This window comes from Etheostoma spectabile, chromosome 4 (assembly GCF_008692095.1).
Source record: "Etheostoma spectabile isolate EspeVRDwgs_2016 chromosome 4, UIUC_Espe_1.0, whole genome shotgun sequence".
Lineage (NCBI taxonomy): Eukaryota > Metazoa > Chordata > Actinopteri > Perciformes > Percidae > Etheostoma > Etheostoma spectabile.
In genome coordinates, this window is record NC_045736.1 from 29,087,513 (window position 1) to 29,105,821 (window position 18,309).

Below are 18,309 nucleotides of genomic sequence, written 5' to 3' on the forward strand. Positions count from 1 at the left end.
TCTCTCTCTCTCTCTCTCTCTCTCTTTCCCTCTCTCCTGCTGTTTGCAGCCAGGTGATAAAAATCAGTAATTTTATGTTGAACTCCCTTTGAATAGCCTTTGAGACATTCGTCAGCAGTGTAAGCCAATGGGGGAATCGATAAGGGCGTGTCTTGTGCATCCAAGTAACTACAGTGGAAGGAGAGCTGAGCTTTGTTTTAGACAGGAAGAAATGAAGGTGTTACTTATCGGTGGCACTATGTACCATTAAGCACCACTAATGCAGTAGGGCGACTGTGTTTCTTTTCATTGTTCGGGATAAAGACGCTATATATTTCAAATGTACAATTTTTAAAGGTTTTGATCTTGCCGTCACTTTATCTGGTCTTGACTGAAACTGCAACAGGAAATTCCTTATGCAAAAGAAGTTAGTTTGGCCACAATTGTGTTCTGTGTTGGAGTTTGTTTTTTTACTACTACTCACGCCAAAAACAATGACTTTTGTTCAAGTCTGTCTCTGAAAGAAAAACTTGGAAAAGAAATAGGTGTTTTCTCCCTTGTTGATGTTGATATTACTCAAAGGGAGAGCAAATGCGAAGCTGTGACAGGTCCGTTTCCCCCGTTGTATTCACATCTGTGTTTCTGCACACTTGCCACTGCATTATCTCATAGTGATTTCACCGATAAGGCAAATTCCCATCTTTCCTCTTCTTTATAGCCACTTGACATTTGTTCTGATTGTATGTGTGCTTTGGCCCAGTGCAAAGATGGGCTGCCTGCTCTCATTTGGTAAACGTTGACTGAGAGTCGATACGTACGCAGCGGGTGAGGGATAGAGTGAAGGACCCTGTCACAGAGAAGAAGAAGAAAAAAAAAAAAACACCAATAACAATGCAATCCTGGAAGTTGCAGTGGGTGGGGCAGCTCATCCATACTCTGATAGAGGATTGAATGGATGGGATGCTAAATGAGTGGGGATGGTGGAGTCTTATAGAGTAACTTTCTACCATCTATCCCTGTGAGCTCTTTTCTAAAAATACATAAAGCCCTCAAAAACTCCTTCAGACTTAGAGCCTGGTTATAAAGCAAAAAAAATTATGTGAAGAAATTGATTTATTATTTTGTATCAATTCAGTAAGGTAAATCAACTACAACAAAGAGAAGGTTCATGTAGCTGTTACATATACTTTAAGAGTACATGTCTCTTTTCTATAGCAGAAGAAATCAGAAAAATTCCAATTCTTTTTACTGTTGTCACAGACGGCAACAGCACAGCCTCCAACCAAGTTAAATGTTAATGACACTGGCCAACCTTGGGCCTCAGCCGTGGCTGCCAAGGGGATCTTAAAGGCTTATAGTACGGCACGTGATCCACAAATACAAAAAAAAAATAATCTGATACTGGAAGGACTTTGATGTTGAATCTGCACCGGCAATAAATACTCACGACGCACAAATATCCCCCTCTGGTCTCTGCATCCACCTCTTTTTATCTGTCTCTTTGCTCTGAACACCCACACACACACACATTGACTACATGCCAAAGTATTAATGCACAGAGATAGTGCAAGGATACATTTGCAGTTATTGAATTTCTCGCTGTGTTATTTTGCTTAACTCAAAAGCAAAATACTGCATAGCAGAAGCCAGTTAGAGCAGGATTTGTACTGTTTCTAAAAGTCTCCACAAAGGTCAGTCCTTGAGAACGGCATTAGGTGAGATCACGTGGAATGGAAAAGTGAAGTCAGCCATTACTCTCATCCTGCCACTGGCCTTGTGTGATATAGGTTGAAGGTAGCTTGACCTACACATCATCCCCAATGTACAGAGCCTTACCCTGAGAGAGCTTTACTGATACAGTTTTATGTACCACTTTCTTTGGCTTGATCATTAACTAACTTTGAGTTACTCGCATGACACAGCAAGAAATCAATTCCCCCTCTTGCATAATTATACCATCATTAACACACATTGTATGGAATGGAGTGTTTTTATGGCACCAGTAGGCACCCTGGTGTGTATGGATCTAGTTTTCTTCATTTTTGTTTTTGTAAAAATGTACTTAAATGTTACTTAAAGAAACTTTAAAAGGAGAACTTCAAGGATAACACAAAAGCAATACATGCGGGAAAATAAAATATAAAACATATTCAGTATATACTATATACACAGTGTAAATATGTCAAAATCTCCAGTAAGATTTGAATCTACTGCATATTTAATTTATGTTAAACGTCAACAAACTCTGACTATTTCTGCTTTTATTTATATCAATCTAGCGAATGTCAAATGACGGATAACTTGGTTAACATGCACGCAGCTGTATAACTGCATTAACTTTACAACCATGTTTAGTTTACTTGATAAAGACCTAATACTTCCTATTACATTATGATTATGATGATAAATTGTCCTTTTCTGCATTGTCTTGTATTGTCTTTTTAGGAGAATATTGAAAACAAAACCTTAAATAAGCCTTTAACCACAATTCAAAAGTCGACAAGTTCAGTTCACTCTCACATTTTTAATGTTTCCAGCCCCTCCTCATCTCATTGAGAAACCCCAAGATGTCCAGAAGCTCATTGATGACTCGTTGGTGTGGGAGTGTAAAGCCACAGGGAAGCCAAAGCCCTCTTACAGGTGGATGAAAAATGGAGAGAACCTGGAGCCTGCAGAGGTGAGATCTGCCAAGCGCTAGCGTGCATGTCTTTAGAATTGAAGATAAAGTTCCGCTCCCAAGGTTGGACTAATGACAGCAGCTTTGGCACAAATGATTCTCTGTCTTTCTGAATGAAGAATGTGAGCAACCACGTGCTGTATTTCCAAGCTTTATAGTGCCGTTTGTTCAAGCTTTGCTGACTAATTACCATGCATTATTGTCTTCTTCATTACAACACATTGCCTCTTGTGCAGCAGTACATTGTGTTATCCACTCCTGCAAAACAGCATTTATTTCAAAGGATTTGGACTGTGTCTACTGTGCTTTGCTATGCCATGAGACTAAACACGCTCATGCTAGTCTAGAAAGCACAGTGAGGTAAGAGCTCTAATCTTCTGTTTAAGCTTTCATTGCCAAGTGCCATCATTAATCCTGTGCCACGGAATAAAAAAAATATTCTTTATATAAACACATTTATATATATATATATATTATTCTAGCTCCCACCCTCCTAAAAATACTGACACTTGGTCAGTGGCTCTCAGCGTCAGATACCAATGCAAAAAATCACCCTTTAGCGTCTGTATGGAATGCACTGGGCAGAGTAGCTTGACCGCAGTGCTGTAAAAAGAGCAAAAACTCTAGCAAGGTGTATGGAAGACCGAAAAGCTGCGTGAGGAGGTTGGTTGGGGTTGTAGATGGGTACAACAACACAGGACCTTCACCCATGAGACTGGGGCGTTCTTGTCCCGTGTGTCACTGAAATGTACATTTTGTAACCCCAACCATGATCCTTTCCTAAACCAAACTGTCCCGTTCTTGTGCCGCATGTCAGTTAAACGTACAGCCCGACCCAGAGCGTCAAAAAGTGACACCAGACGGCAACGCCTAGGTGCTAAAGGAGACGTTTTGCGTCATTAAAATACGCCAAAGGCAACTGACCAAGCGTTGCTTCTTGACACGCTCAAAGTGAGATTGTGTTGAAATTCCCACAATGATGAGAAATGAGCCTACCGAGGCTCCAACCAGCCTATGCATTCAACTTTAACTCAACTCTGTTGTTGGCGTTTGTAAGGAAAATTTAAAAAAAAAAAATGAAAATGGTTTCATATTCCTTCATCATATTGGATTATTATTTTGGATCCTTTAGCCAGGTTGTTTGGAAAAGATTGATTGGATACTGAGGCACAGCTTGCACCTGATAAATAAACAGGCATTATGTTAATTTGCTTCATTATGCAAAAAAGGCAACAAACACACCAGAGGATATCGATCAGTACTTGAATGTTAAACATGTCGTTGGAGTGAACCCAGTCTGTTATTATATTACTAGAGGCAACACTCTACACAGCAATGCCTCTTTCTCATAAAAAACAAATTTGGCTTGCTATCAGAGAAGAATAATCAACAATCTGTTTAGCCAATGGCTAACATTTTTATCAAAACCCTTTTATAATGTAGCACTCTTGTGTTTCTTTGACAGCCCATCTGTCTAATTTGTGTGGGGGGAATAAATGGCATTTGAGTTTCTTTTATCAGGTAGTTTTTTTAAGAAATAGTACATATTGGTGGCATTCTTGATGGGTGATTTCTCATGCATACTGTATGTATCAGTATTTCTTTTTTGTTAATGTGACCTTGTTTCATTCTGAACTGAATACATTCAAATGAAACACAACTGCCTTCAAAAATATCCTCAAACATAGGAGAAACAACTAACACACCTCGCCACAGTCAGCCATCTGGCTCCAAAGCAATGAATGTGTGATTAAAGGTTACAATGAGTGTGTTGATTTTTGTGCAGCAGACGTCCTTCAACATAAATATAATAAATGGATAAATTCAGAATGCATGGGTGAATGGATTAATCAGCAAAGGTGTTACATTGTTTGAAATGCCACCATTAACCACATTGGCTTAATGAGTGGAAAAGGGAAATGTCAACAATGTAAGGAGCAGTTGCGAGAGGATGCACCATTTGTTTTTATTTATTACAGTGAATCAATTGAGACCTTTCTGATTTTATAGTTCACTGTAACTTCTGCTGACAGTTTTATAACTTTTAGCAAGAGAAATGGAGCAATCAATACTTAACAGTAATGAACGTGTGGTCCATGTCTTTTCCTTTTGAAAATTGACCATGCAGTACAGTAGATTTCTAGGGATTCACGATATATAGAGCTGAGTATGTGTGCATTCAATTATTCAATGTCAGTCATGTAAAATATTTAAGAACCCCTACTATTTCTAGTGTTTCACTCTAATAATAGTACCTCTCAGACTGGTTCTACGATCGTATGGCTCCTTGTTGGACAGCCAGTTGACATGCTGCTGTGTTCGACCAGTATGACTATTTCAGATTCGGCCCTTATAGATTATGAGACTCCTGTTATTTTCCTACATGATGCTTTGTATGACTGCCCGTTGTCAAAATAGCAATGGTTTGTTTCACTCTCTGCTGCTTTATTGACAATGGCCGCAGGATTAAGTGGATGTGCAATTAAAGACAAACTCCACCGTGAAACAGGATTTAGTTCATTTAAAGGAGTGTGGGACCACCAGACAGATGGCTTACAGCAGTGTATTTGAACTGAGGTGATGCCTGTTTGGACTGTAATGTTGCAAAGATAAACTCCAGCACACTGTCTAACTTGCAACAAATAAGGCAAAGATTTTCCTGAAGATGGTCCAGTACCGAAACGTTGCCCATTATTATGGTTACCTGCTTTCGCATTATCACTTTAATTACATATTCAATTTAATTTTAACTTACTACACTGCAATATTGTTTTCTTGTATCAGAATCAGAATCAGAATCAGAATCAGCTTTATTCGCCAGGTATGAGGACACATACGAGGAATTTGTCTTTGGAGCACTATGGCAACTGCACTTTACTTTACTTTACAATACCTTATGTGACGCCACTTACTTTACTTCAGTCTACCTTCTGCACATTGTGTATTGTTTGCCTGTTTTTCTTGTGTGTTTACTTGTTTGTTTGTTTTGCTTTCATTGTAGAGAATGCTGCTGTAACAAAGGAATTTCCCCGCTGTGGGATGAATAAAGTATCATCTAATCTAATCTAATCTAATAAGAGCTTTACACTTTTTGCAAGTTAGACAGTGTGCGAGAATTTTTCTTTGCGGCTCTTGACCAACTTCTCCACCTCCTTCACACCTGTCTCACCTTGTAGATGTACGAACCTCTGTACTGGACTGTAATGGTAAAATTACATACTGTACATAAGTACAATTTTGAGGAACTTTCACTTTGCTTGGGTTTTTCCATTTTCTGCTGCTTTTCCATTCTACTCTACTACAATTCATTGGCATATATTTAACTTTCAACTCAAATACATTTATTTGAGTTTTGATATTTTTGAACTCGAGTTACAAAATATAATCAACAAACGAATAATGATGTATAATTATGGATAAAGATAATGCACAAGGCTAAAAAGTTGTAACATGAATGTACACATTAATTCATCAGTGATTAAAACTCAACAATATAATATTCATTATTCTAATATGGGCCATTCGGAATGATGGGTACTGTAACATTTTGTAGATTTTTTTTTACTTTTAAGTTTAAAAAAAGAATGCAGGATTTTTACTCATAACAGAGCATCTGTACACTGTGTATGGCATGGCTACTTTTGCTTACGTGAAAGATGTGACTACTTATTAAGTACTAGTTTTTCTATTGAAGTCCACTGTGTCCGTTCCTTCTTTTTTTCCAACTTTCCCTGTTAAGTCAAGCTCAAATGGAGCAAACCGGCTGAGCTTAGAGCTTTTACTCTTGCTATTGCAAAGCCACTGAGCTTAGTTCCTGTCTACCTGCAGTTCATTCTTACTCAGACACTCGTAGTAGATTCTTAAAAAAAATCTGTGAATAGAATTAGCAGATCTCTTTCTCAGTGAGCACTAATAATCATCTTGGAGTCCAATTGTCCTTTTATTGTTTATAAGATCAAACTTGTCGGATCAAAATCTATTTCACTTTGCTTGTTTTTTTCATTTTTGTAGAAACAATAGAAAAACAATAATTATCCACCTTTTCCTTACATCCACAGCATTGGATTGGTATTGTTGTGATTAAATAAAATCCAACTTGTTCAAATTTTACAGTTTTAAAATTACAGTCATACTCACAGTGATTAGTAATTCTGAGAAACTTAACTGTAGACAGCAATTTAAACCATTAAAAGCAATTCCCTCATTCTTCCATTCTTTAACATGTGTTTGCAGCTTTATATCAAATGAATCAACCCTGTGTTGCTGGCAAATGACATTGCCAATCATTTTCCTTCAGCATAAGGCGTACAGATGGTCCCCCCAGGTCCCTGCATGAAAAACTGCTGATTTGAGAGGAACGTCATGCTTAATTAATAGCAGCCGTAAACGGCAGCGCTTTCCATGCACAGACTGATATACGCCAGCATTTGCCTCCCTTGCCAGCAGGGATATTCGCCCCTGCACTTCCAGAGCCGCAGAACTTTATGGAAATTCAGGCACAACCTGCTCAAACACAGGATTAGTTTGTGATCTTTCAGTGAGGACAGTCTCTCTTTTCATGTGACAGTACCTTAATCCCCTGCAACTGGAGTTCAGGCCGCTCAGACACCCCTATGGAAATGGGCTGTAATGACATTATGGTTGAGCCCGAGGAAAACACAGGAGATGAAGGACACGAGGAGGCAGAACCTGACACAGCTGCATAGAGATGTATGAAAACTTCTCAAGGGTTTAATGCTGTAGTGTAAGAGCTGAGCGAGAGCCCAAGTTCAGAGAGATAAACTTATATTGAGGATTAAATGTCCAACGGATGCACTGATCCTTCTGAGTTTAGTTCATCAGACCCAGCCGTCCTTAAATATATCTTAATTTGATGGCTCAGTGACGACCGAGATTTTTCCCGCAGGCAGGCAAAAACCAATTCAAACAGATGAAGAGGTGGTACAGCTTGACCATGTACACAGCACTTAGTATGTATGGAGCATACCTATCAGAAAAGCAATTTTCACAATGTATTATACCTCAGATGTTACGATATTCCTTCCCCTCTTATCCTCTCCTCCAGCTCAAGGGGAAACAGGCCCTGTGGTGCAGTCTGAGATATAAATAGGGCATGGTTTTATTCACTCTCATAAACATGCAGATTGATTAGGGTCATTTTCTGCTAGCCTGCCTCCATCCACCCAAGCCTTTCCCTCCATTAGTGATGAAAACCTAGATTTATTGCCACGTCTGTCACTTCCAGACCATAATTCACTAGCCCATTGGCTGGCTGTTTTTATGCAGATGAGTACGAATAAGGCATTTTACGTAAAGGAATGTGTCTCTATGTCCACAGGAGCGCATACAGGTTGCCAACGGAGCGTTGTCAATCAGTCGTCTGACCCTGTCCGACACAGGAATGTACCAGTGCGTGGCTGGGAATAAGCACGGCGAGGTGTACTCCAATGCAGAGCTTCGAGTTATAGGTAAGGCATTGGCTTTGTCCGTGTGTGTGTGTGTGTGTGTGTGTGTGTGTGTGTGTGTGTGTGTGTGTGTGTGTGTGTGTGTGTGTGTGTGTGTGCGCCGGCGTGCATGCGTGCATCCATATTTGTTTTCAAGTTTACTCCGTCTTCTTCATCTGATTAATACCACCAGATGACCTATGGCCTCTCTGTTATTGGCCTATAATTGAAAAGCATTCACTATAAGATGAATGCATCCGGCTGACAGTGATGTATGCCAGAGCTGCTCTGTTCACCAGCCTCGCCCATCTGCCCTGTCAAGTCTGTCACCCTCCACTCTGGGCAAGCAGTGGCTCTCATTCACCATTCATCCAGATCACATTGCTGATAGGAATCAGGCTCAACACAGCCAAGTGTACTGGTCAGACCCATCAAAAAAAAGAATGTCAGGGACAGTATCTTTTTAAAGGTATTCTATGGGAATGCTCACTTGGTAAGGCTAAAGAACAAGGCATTTCTGTCTTTACTGAGGATAATAATGAAGTCGCATTAATCTTTTCATTATAAGCATTACTATTTAGCTTTTTGATTGCTAATTATTCAAATTGTGTAATCTAGTGTCTTTGATTTATCCACGGCAATAACGCAATGCAAATATGAACTCATTTTACAAAATGGTGAAACTAGGATGATTTTACATCAGATAAACTATCAGAGATAATTTAGGAAAGGAGGTGTGGGGCTTCTCCGAACACTGGCTTTAATATGCTGCTCTTGTCTCAGCTGTTGCCCCAGATTTCTCTCACAACCAACTGAGGAGCCAGACACTGGTGAAGGTTGGAGGAGATGTGCTCATTGAGTGCAAACCCAAGATGTCGCCTTGGGGCGTGATCTCTTGGCGCAAGGGCAGCGAACCCCTCCAAGAAAGTAACAGGTAATGCAACATTTACACACATTGTTCTGCTTTTACCCCACTGTGAGGCTCGACTTCTCCTCGCTTGTGTTCTCATTACTTGTAAGCAGGTACGGATCCCTGTTCCCTGCGTTCATGTATATTAATACAGACACGTCTTATGCAAAAACAACACTCGCTCCTTCCAGATGTTGTTCCATCTTTTTCTCATTTCAATATACAACATTCAGTTGAAGTCATCTTCGATGTAATGTTGCACACAGCTGGTTGCAATATTGACGAGAGTCACATACGGTGGGGGGAAAAAAATCAGCAATTTGTGCAGCACATTTTTACTTTCACCTTGATTTGAAACCTCCCTTCCCTAAGCATTAAAACATACATTTTGAAGGGAAGGTACATTTCCCTAAAAATGATTTTCTAGAGGGAAATATCATGTTTACTACCACAAGACATTTGGGAATTTTCTTCAAAGCATTAATGGCAACAGACTTGAGGCAACCTAACTTTTTGACTGTTTGACTGTTCAGACAGACAACACAGCAGGGGTGACATTACAAAAACAACTCACAACACAAAGCCTGGTTGTCCAGCAAACCTGACTCAACGTACAATGCAGGATCAGCTGGCAAGGTGGTAGTCAAATACATGCCTGGCAGGTTAGTTTGTAGCATGACCTCTGCATTTGTGCTGTTTACTTCACGATTGTTTCTACAAAAGGAAAAAGAAACAATAGCGGCCGTGACTATGCGTTGTGGATCTAGTTTTCAAACTGGCCCTCCTGGTTCATATTTCATTGTCATAATCTGAAACACATGGGCTGTTTTTGGTCTGAAAGCTGGTTTACTCTGCTGCAAAAATAATTGCACAAAAGGGGCCATTGCCTATTTGCACCATCAAAATTGTCCCGTAATTTGTCCGTAGTTAGGTGCCTTAGAGGTGCAGGGGTTTATGATACTGCCCGTGTAATTGAAACATCCCCAGGTTTGGCTTAGGACCTTCCCTTCCCTTTCCTATTACAGCCCTGCTGTCTTCTATCAAAAAATAAATAGGGCAAAAATTTCCCATAAATACTTAAATCCTTTATAGGGATGGATTTACATCTGTACACCAGAATATTCCATTTTTAATGCAATCCAAGATTGCAATGTCCATTTATTACTCAGTCAGAAATTCAAAAGTATTGAATCAAGGTACACTTAAAGCCTCCAGTCACTGTGGCATATTGTATTGATGTATGGAGAGATTTTATATTCTTGCAGACCGGTTGCTGGGTAAATTCAAAGTGCTAATCAAGTACTTTTCACGTCAGTGGGGATATGAAAAAAGGCTCCAGAAATCAAATCATTCAACTTCTGACACTAGGTTTCTATGGACCAGAGGGCAATCTTGGCATCCTGTCATGTTTGACCCCTGAGATGTGATGTGTGCTGCATGTTATAACTTTAGCCAGTGTTTGTGTGTGTCTCTGAATGAAGTGTGAAGTCTGGCCCGGTAGCCTCATTGCAGGCAGGGGTCATCCATTGGGTGTCACCATTCTAGCATGACTCTGCTCTGACAGCAGGGCTGTGTGCACAGTGTCTTGCCAGGCTTTGCATATATACAAAGCAGTGTTATTGCTTGTCAAACAAAGTGGCGTGGAATTTGCATAGTGGTTTCGCTGCTGGTGCCCTTCACTCGCTCCGTGCCACTTCCATCATACATTTTAGCCTCTCAGCACCTGAACCATTTTGATTCTTTTGTTTTGAATTCACAGCTCGGATTGATTTCACATTTGTCTTCGCATTGACGTCCTCTTGAAGTGATAAATGAAGTGGCAGTGTCTGTCCCAATGTTAAATAGATGCTTTGTGATGCTTTATATTCCTGAAATTCTTCCACTGCAGGTACTTGTCCTCCAGTGCTCTCACTTATTCGTAGCTATAAATCACACAAGGGCCAACTGATGTGATAAAAAAACAAGTGTAATTAATTAATTACCCTCAAATAATTAAAATGAGGGAATTCTTTTCGTTGCAGCTGTAACTGTGATGGATTTACTGCAGCCATTTAGTTGAGTTCTTGGGGCACTAAGAGAGTCATGATAATAGACAATTAGTTGATGGATTTCTTTAACTCTGTCTTTGTTCAGTTTTGAAAGTCTTTTTAATTTTCAGGAATGTGTTTTAATGCTTTTGAATAGATGATAATTGGCTTAGACCACCTGTGCCGCTGCTCCAAAATGAAGAATAAAGAAGCACAGATCTGAAATTAAAATTTAACAGTCCCAGCTGTATCGCATTAAAATGAAATGTTTTGCCCTGACGCTGGACTGTATTGCCAGCTAGGAAGTGGAGCAACTATTTACAGCGCTCGAACATGCCAGAGCTATTACATGTGCTAATTACATCTCCCCCATACTCTATTTCCTATCTATTATCTCATATATTTCTCTCATCTGTGACATACACGCATGCACACCCCTGCGTTGTATGCCACACTATAAAAATGTCCAGCATCTGTTGCGGTAATCATTAGAACAGTTGTCTTTTAAACAGCTCCCCAATAATAGCTGTCCTGCCTGTAGGTCGACTACAGTATCAAGCCATGTCCTGCTGGTTGTTTTGAAAACCGTAAGCCTTTGGTTAAAGCTGGCTACGGATGCAAATGAGTGAACTGCAGATGATGGAACAACATCCTGGTTTCACACATCAGCTGTGTGATAACCATGAGTGCTATATGTCTTACTTGTTTATTGCATTTTTTTTCTTTCTGTACATATCAGGCCCAGATAAAAGAATTGTGTTTGTGAGCAGTCTGTGTGTGTGTGCATGTCCGAGCTGGTCTGTTTAGTTACGCTGTACAGAAAGGTGTGAAATCATAAGAGGTAGCTGTGAATCCCTTTGGTTCAAGATTAATTGCCTTAATTGCGTTAGCTCTCCACAGTGGCTTCAGCGGAAAGGGAACTGGGTGTCACCAGCTGGGTAATCCATCTTCATAGCGGCAGCCCCCTTTATTTCTGCAGAGGACCAGTGGAGGGGGGGATGTCTTATCTACCCCAGACAACCCTGCAGGGACGAGGTTTAGATGACATCAGCTGGAACAAAGCAGCTGAGAGCGCAGAGCAGAGCAGGTCTTGCTGATAAGTGTGTAACTGGGCCATGTCAGCCATGGAGAGCAGCCTAAAAAGCACACCATTTCAATATGTCACTGGCAGGAAGAAATCAAGTTTGTTAGGCGGCTCACAACAAACACACTCAGTCAGCTGTCCTCTCATGAGCCGCTGCAGGATGTGCTGACGTCCCGATGCTGCTCCCGACTGCATCACACACCATATTTTAAAGACTGTATTTATATCGGTTTTGGCAAGTCATGCAAATATATGTGCTGGATCTTTTAATCCTTTGAAGAATGTGTTTACCACTGGAAGGAGGCATTACAGTGCTGTGGGCGTGGCTTGGACAAACCCCCTCACTTTTTTTTCAGACGCAACATCAGCATAGCGGACACATGTTGCCTTGTTGTGGTGCACGTAACAAAAGAAGAGGATCTCATGCTTTACTTCACAAAATGTGTTATTAATACATAGCCTTAATCGTTTTGCTCCTTAGTACTCTTACTCCGGCCCCCTCCTCTCCTCCCCCAGGAATTTTGACAGTGAGAAATCCAGCACGCCCCAGGTATCCATGGCAATTCCATTTAGTAAGTGCGGTCCAAAAGGTCATCCATCTAAGAGAGGTTTGAGATATGGCAATGTGATGCAAATGCTTTATGCTAAAATGTTCTTTTCTTTTATTGTACTGAATTTCGAGGTTATGCATCATACGTCTGAAAAAAGGTTTTTAGACTGGTGGAAGGATGTGAACCCTGCTGGTGGCTGGACTTCCTGGGCAAACACAATTTGATCCTCTATGTGTATTATAATTGCTGAGGGGAGATGGTGCTCTGAGAACAAAACTGATTCCTAGTCCAAAGGCCAGTTGGGCTTCCACTGTGTCCGTGGGTGCACATCACAGATGACACACAATTAGGGAAGCAACGATTGTGGAATTCTGGGCCGATACCCATGTTGTACCCACAAAAATTGTGTGGTTGGGTTTAATCAGTGGGTAGAGCAGGTGCACATAGACAGGGTGGTTTAAGCCTCAACACAGAGGTCCAGGGTTTGAATTCGACCTGTGGCGATTTCCTGCATGTCTTCCCCCTTTCTCCCCTAGCGGTCCTATCAAATAAAGGCGGAAAAGCCCCGCAAAAAAATTATCACTGAAATCACAACACTCAGCTGCACGAACCTGTGTCGCGGAGTGAGAAGGCAGAATTGCAACACGCCTCTTCAACTCCCAGAGTTATCCTTCCCGTCCGGATCCAATGCCACCACATCTTTAAATTAGTATTAGTCTTTTTGGTGCCTTATTCCTGTTTTGTCCGGTAAATTTAGCTAACTGTGAAGACGGCTAAAAGCGAAAGGGGGGTGAAGCCCTGCAACGCTGGGAGACTGAGGCAGAAGACAGGGGTGTGCTAGCTAGCTAAATTACCATTAGTTAGTCGTCTATCTAGACAGTTAACGTTACTGATGAATTTGTAAGTTAGCCCAGAGTTGTTAACCGAGGTCAAAACAATCATACTAAAAATAACTGAGCGTGTTGAACGGCGTCATAATCTTATGTTACCCACCAAGAATTAGCATTAGCTACTTTACAATAGGCACCAAAGCACTTTTCCTCTTTGTTCCCCCTACAGGTTGGGAGCGTAACTCTTACCATTATTCTTATGTCTCAATCCAACGAGTTAATGAACCACTGAAACCATTTTGGAAACCTTATTTCAAGGGACAAAAGAATCTTTGGTGTTGGATCGATCGATATTGAAATCAATCAATATCAATAAATAAGGTATCTGTTGTATAACTGTGTTGCAAAGTGGGATGTAATCAATGACAAAACAATGCCATGTGGCAGAAAAAAAGTTGTATCACGTTTACTGAGAACCCCCAAAAAATATATAATTGAGGTTGGTATTGAATCATGGGTCAAAAATCGTGATACGAACCGTGGTGTATCATTACAGTCCTAGCCAACAATGATGTTCTGTTAATTCCCCTTTTTGTGACAGGAAAATGAAGAAATCTATATTATGAAATTGTTATGAAAATTGAATTCTTTTAAAGTCATCTTTATTACACTATCTATTAAACAGCACAAATGCAGACATCTGAATTTATGAACCAACCTTTATTACATCCTTCTGTTACATGAAAAATAACTGCAAGCAATCATTGTGCACTTGGGAGTGTGCATTTGATTGACATCTTTGAACAAGGTGAGCCTGGGATCTTGTTGCCAAGGAAACACTTGATCAAAGTTTTATCAGTTCTTTCTTTCCCAACATTAGTGGTGTCAAACAGCGAGAGATGTACAGTCCCAGGGCACATAGACAGAAACATAAAGGAACACAGCTTAGTTAACGGGAAATGTGCAATCATTAAGTTAAGTGCAATCCGAGAGGCCAATTGTGTTGTTGGTTCTCTTCTGTTCTTCTGCGATTGTGAGGTAAGGTAGGAGGATAGTGTGTGCGGTTTATTAAATGTTCATCACAATCAGCTTAATTGGCCAGGTTTGCGCAAACAAACAAGGAATTTGACTCTGCTTAATGCTCTCAAAGTACAACACTCACTTAATATTTAAGAATATAAACAGAAACGATAGTGAGAAATATAAAAAAATACTGGTAAGTATACAGTACAACAATACAATAGAATTTAAAAATTGTTCAATAGCAATTGAAGAGAGGAAAGGAATAGTGCAATATCAGTATGGTCTGAGATTTAAGATTTAAATATATATGTAAAATGCAAGGCAGTTCAGTGCAATGGGGAAATATTAAAAACAATATTGTAATCTTAAGATTACAAAAATGTACATTGAAGCATTGGATGAGATCATTTTGGATTATCTTGTTTATTGTTTGTTGTCTATCGCTCTTTTATTATATATGTGTTGGTCAGTTTGTCTGCTTGCAACATTTTGTGAGATGAACAAACATTTATTTGTTTAGATAAAACAGATGACAAATTTTCCTTTTGGGGAGATCATTTGAAATTGGGAAAAATTTGAAGTTGAAAAAAGGTAATAAATTGCAATGTATCACAGAACATTGCATATAAAATCGCAATGATATTGTATAGTGACATAAGTATCGTGATGATATCATATGGTGAGGCTTCTGGTGATTCCCAGCCCTACTGAATATACAAAACACGTAGTGGGATGGGAAAATGAACAAGGTGTGAATATTTTGTAGTTACATTATTACCTTCTTTTATTAAGTAGATAAGGTTAGTGCTTGATGCATTTACTAAAACCTTGTGTACTACAATTACCACCTCACTGCTGTACATCTCCTCAAGTTGCCGTTTACATCCATGTCGGTCCTGCCTCTTAATATATGTTGTGAAGACTTTTAAGGAATTCAATTAAAAGGTATCGGGTGTATTTTTTGGCAAAACATGGATGCTTCACACACATCTTCAACCTGGCAGCACAGATCTTTGACCACTAAATTCTAATCATCATCCTAGAGTCCAAGTGGATGTTTGTGCCAAATTTGGAGAAATTTCCACAAGGTGATCCTGAGATATCCCGTTGTTACTGCCTGGCTCAAGGCCGGCAACCAAAGGAAGGTCACACACAGATAGATCAGTCAAAAGGTAGTTTATTTAACTAATTAAGCATACCTAACTAAACATAAGCTTAATGGTGGGGTCCGTAGGTGTGGAAGACATCAGTCATATTTGCAGTGTGTAGAGGAGTGAATGTATGGTGTGGTGTGCGTTGTATAGTGCAGCAAACCAAAAAAGGACAACATGTTGTGATGGATGTAGGCCCAGCTAGAGAGAGAATGGAGGGCAGTCCTTCATGCCTTCAGCAAGCCTAGATGGCTAGGAACAGACAACCCTCCCAGCTCCACCTAAACGCCCACTCCCAATACAAAGGAGCAGAGGGGTCGTCACACCATTCACAAAAATCGGACAGATGGACAGAGGGACTGACGGCCTGAAAACATAATGCCTCTGGCCATGCCAATGTGGAGACATAAAATGAAAAGCATATTGTTGCCAAGAAAACTCACAGCAACCGTTGTCTTTTGGCCTGCTTGGCTAGTGATCAAAGTAGCCTTAATTGGTTAGTTGTGAAATCTTGCTAGAAAACACTTCATCTTCAGTGGTTTAAAGTGTCTAAATCAGCACTGCCTTATTTATCAGTGCATTCACTGTGGGTCAGTACAAACAAGCTGCGTCTTAATCACACATTTACATTGTAGATCACAGCTTATTTAGACAATCAGTTGGGATGGCCGTGGGTTAGAAACTAGCAGACTGAAGTCTAGGAATGTTTACACCACTGGCTTCTGGCCGGATGGCTGGAATTGTTGGCATCTCGGACCAGAATGGTTTCCGTAGTTAAGACATGAATTGTCAAAAGGTCTTCTACTTTGTGATTATGTGGACAAGAGAGTACATTGTGTGTAAGATACGTTTGAAAAATGAAAGTCAAACCAAAATTGTCATGTCATAGCCCTGTTGCCTCTAACAGTGATGTAAGACATTTCAACAAGCCCACCATATAGCAACAGTTTTGTACCATGAGACATCTGTCCCTTTTTTAATGTTCTACATTTGGGAGGACTCATCAGGCTTTTAGAGCAAGACACTTAACCCCTAGTTGCTCCAGAGACGTGCAACCTCTGACATATATAGCAATTGTAAGTCGCTTTGGGTAAAAACTTATAAATGACATGTAATGGAATGGAATTCTAAGAGATCTGGTTGGTTGGTCACTACCTGGTGAACTACATTTCAGTTTCTTCATTTTGGTAATTACAATTTTGAGCCAACAAACATTAATATAAATATGTTGATATCTGAGCAAAAACTATTTTAATTTCAGTTTGACATTGGAGATCACAGATTATCACTCACAGAATTTACTATGGGTCACAAAATATGTTTGACTCAGTTTCACATCTTTTGAATAGAACAGATGTGAGCCTAACTACCAATGATGCCTTTTAGATATACTATCTGTATATTTGTCACATTTAACTGAAAATTCTACAATGATGAATACTGTCAAGAAGACAAATCTTTTTGTAGTTCCCAATATTTTAAATGTGTATGGGAAAGAAATTGGGTCAACACAGTTTAAATCTCATTACACAGTAATTCCATGTTTATCATGTCTATATTGCACCTCCATCAAATCTCAAAAGTGGCCACACCCGAGTAGCTTGACACACTGATTTCAAAGTCTGCGCAGTTGACTTTGAAAACCCAAATGCCGCTGGGAAATTGGCCCGAATGTCAGCCCCTGCTTCCACCCAGATTTCTTTTTTTATCACTTGTCACAAACTGAGCTCAGATCTACCCATTGAGGCCTCTTTAATTCTGCTTTTTACTTTTGCCAAACTATTGACACACACGTTGAAGAGCGAGTGTGCCGTATGAATCAGTGAGCATAAGCAATTACTACCGAAGGATGTTCTCTGACTCATTTCTTGCCCGGAGCCGCTTTAAAAATCCTCTGCTAGGTGTGTTTATAGCTTTAAGCTGTGTCTGTTAATGCCAGAGATGTAGGTGAAAACTTAAAGACTTTTAAGATTAAAGTAGCTCAAAAATGGCCCACTGAGTTAAAGTGAGAAGACACAAGAGGGCATCTGCATGCTGTCCGGATGTTGATTAGTCCATTAGTCTGTAGAGGGAGCAACACTTGCTGAAACTGGATCAGCCAGATTCTATCTGTAGTCCTGACCCCTGGTACACTGGTCTCTCTTGCATATTGTATATCCCTCCTACATTGGCAAAGCAAATAAGCATGGCTGTCACGTAAATGAAGAGATGTCTCACAGAGTGATCTCCATTTATAGGCCCATCTGCTCTGCCAGACACACTCCAGAAAGAATCAGTGTCAGGAGAACACCCAAACTGTGGACGAGGCGTAGCAGCCAACTTTGCATTAATTTACTTATCGGATATCTTCTTATCTTTTCAGGATGCCTTTGTTCTGTTTCAAAGAGATTTTAATAAGAGTCCCATCAAATGTCTCGGGGCTTAATTTTATAAGGGTTTGGAATTAATAAGCGCTGTATGGGAACAGGTGTATTAATAAAGGCGGTGATTAAATGATCCGTGTGAATGGACGGCCCATAACTGCTATTTCAGGATTCTCATTCTTAAGCCGCATGCTGTTATTCTTATTAAAAACATTGTTTGTCATGTTTAAATGTCGCTTCACATTATTTCTCATCAGATCTCTAATTTCC

At 40.0% G+C, this 18,309-nt stretch overlaps 1 protein-coding gene across 1 annotated transcript in view; it reads left to right on the plus strand.

The window, feature by feature from the left end:
- cntn4 (contactin 4) overlaps nt 1–18,309 on the plus strand; it is a 167,582-nt gene that overhangs the window by 112,509 nt on the left and 36,764 nt on the right. The window contains exons 9-11 of the mRNA XM_032514281.1: nt 2,517–2,656; nt 7,995–8,124; nt 8,884–9,034. Coding sequence (XP_032370172.1) covers nt 2,517–2,656; nt 7,995–8,124; nt 8,884–9,034 — 421 coding nt within the window. The remainder of the gene's footprint in view (nt 1–2,516; nt 2,657–7,994; nt 8,125–8,883; nt 9,035–18,309) is intronic.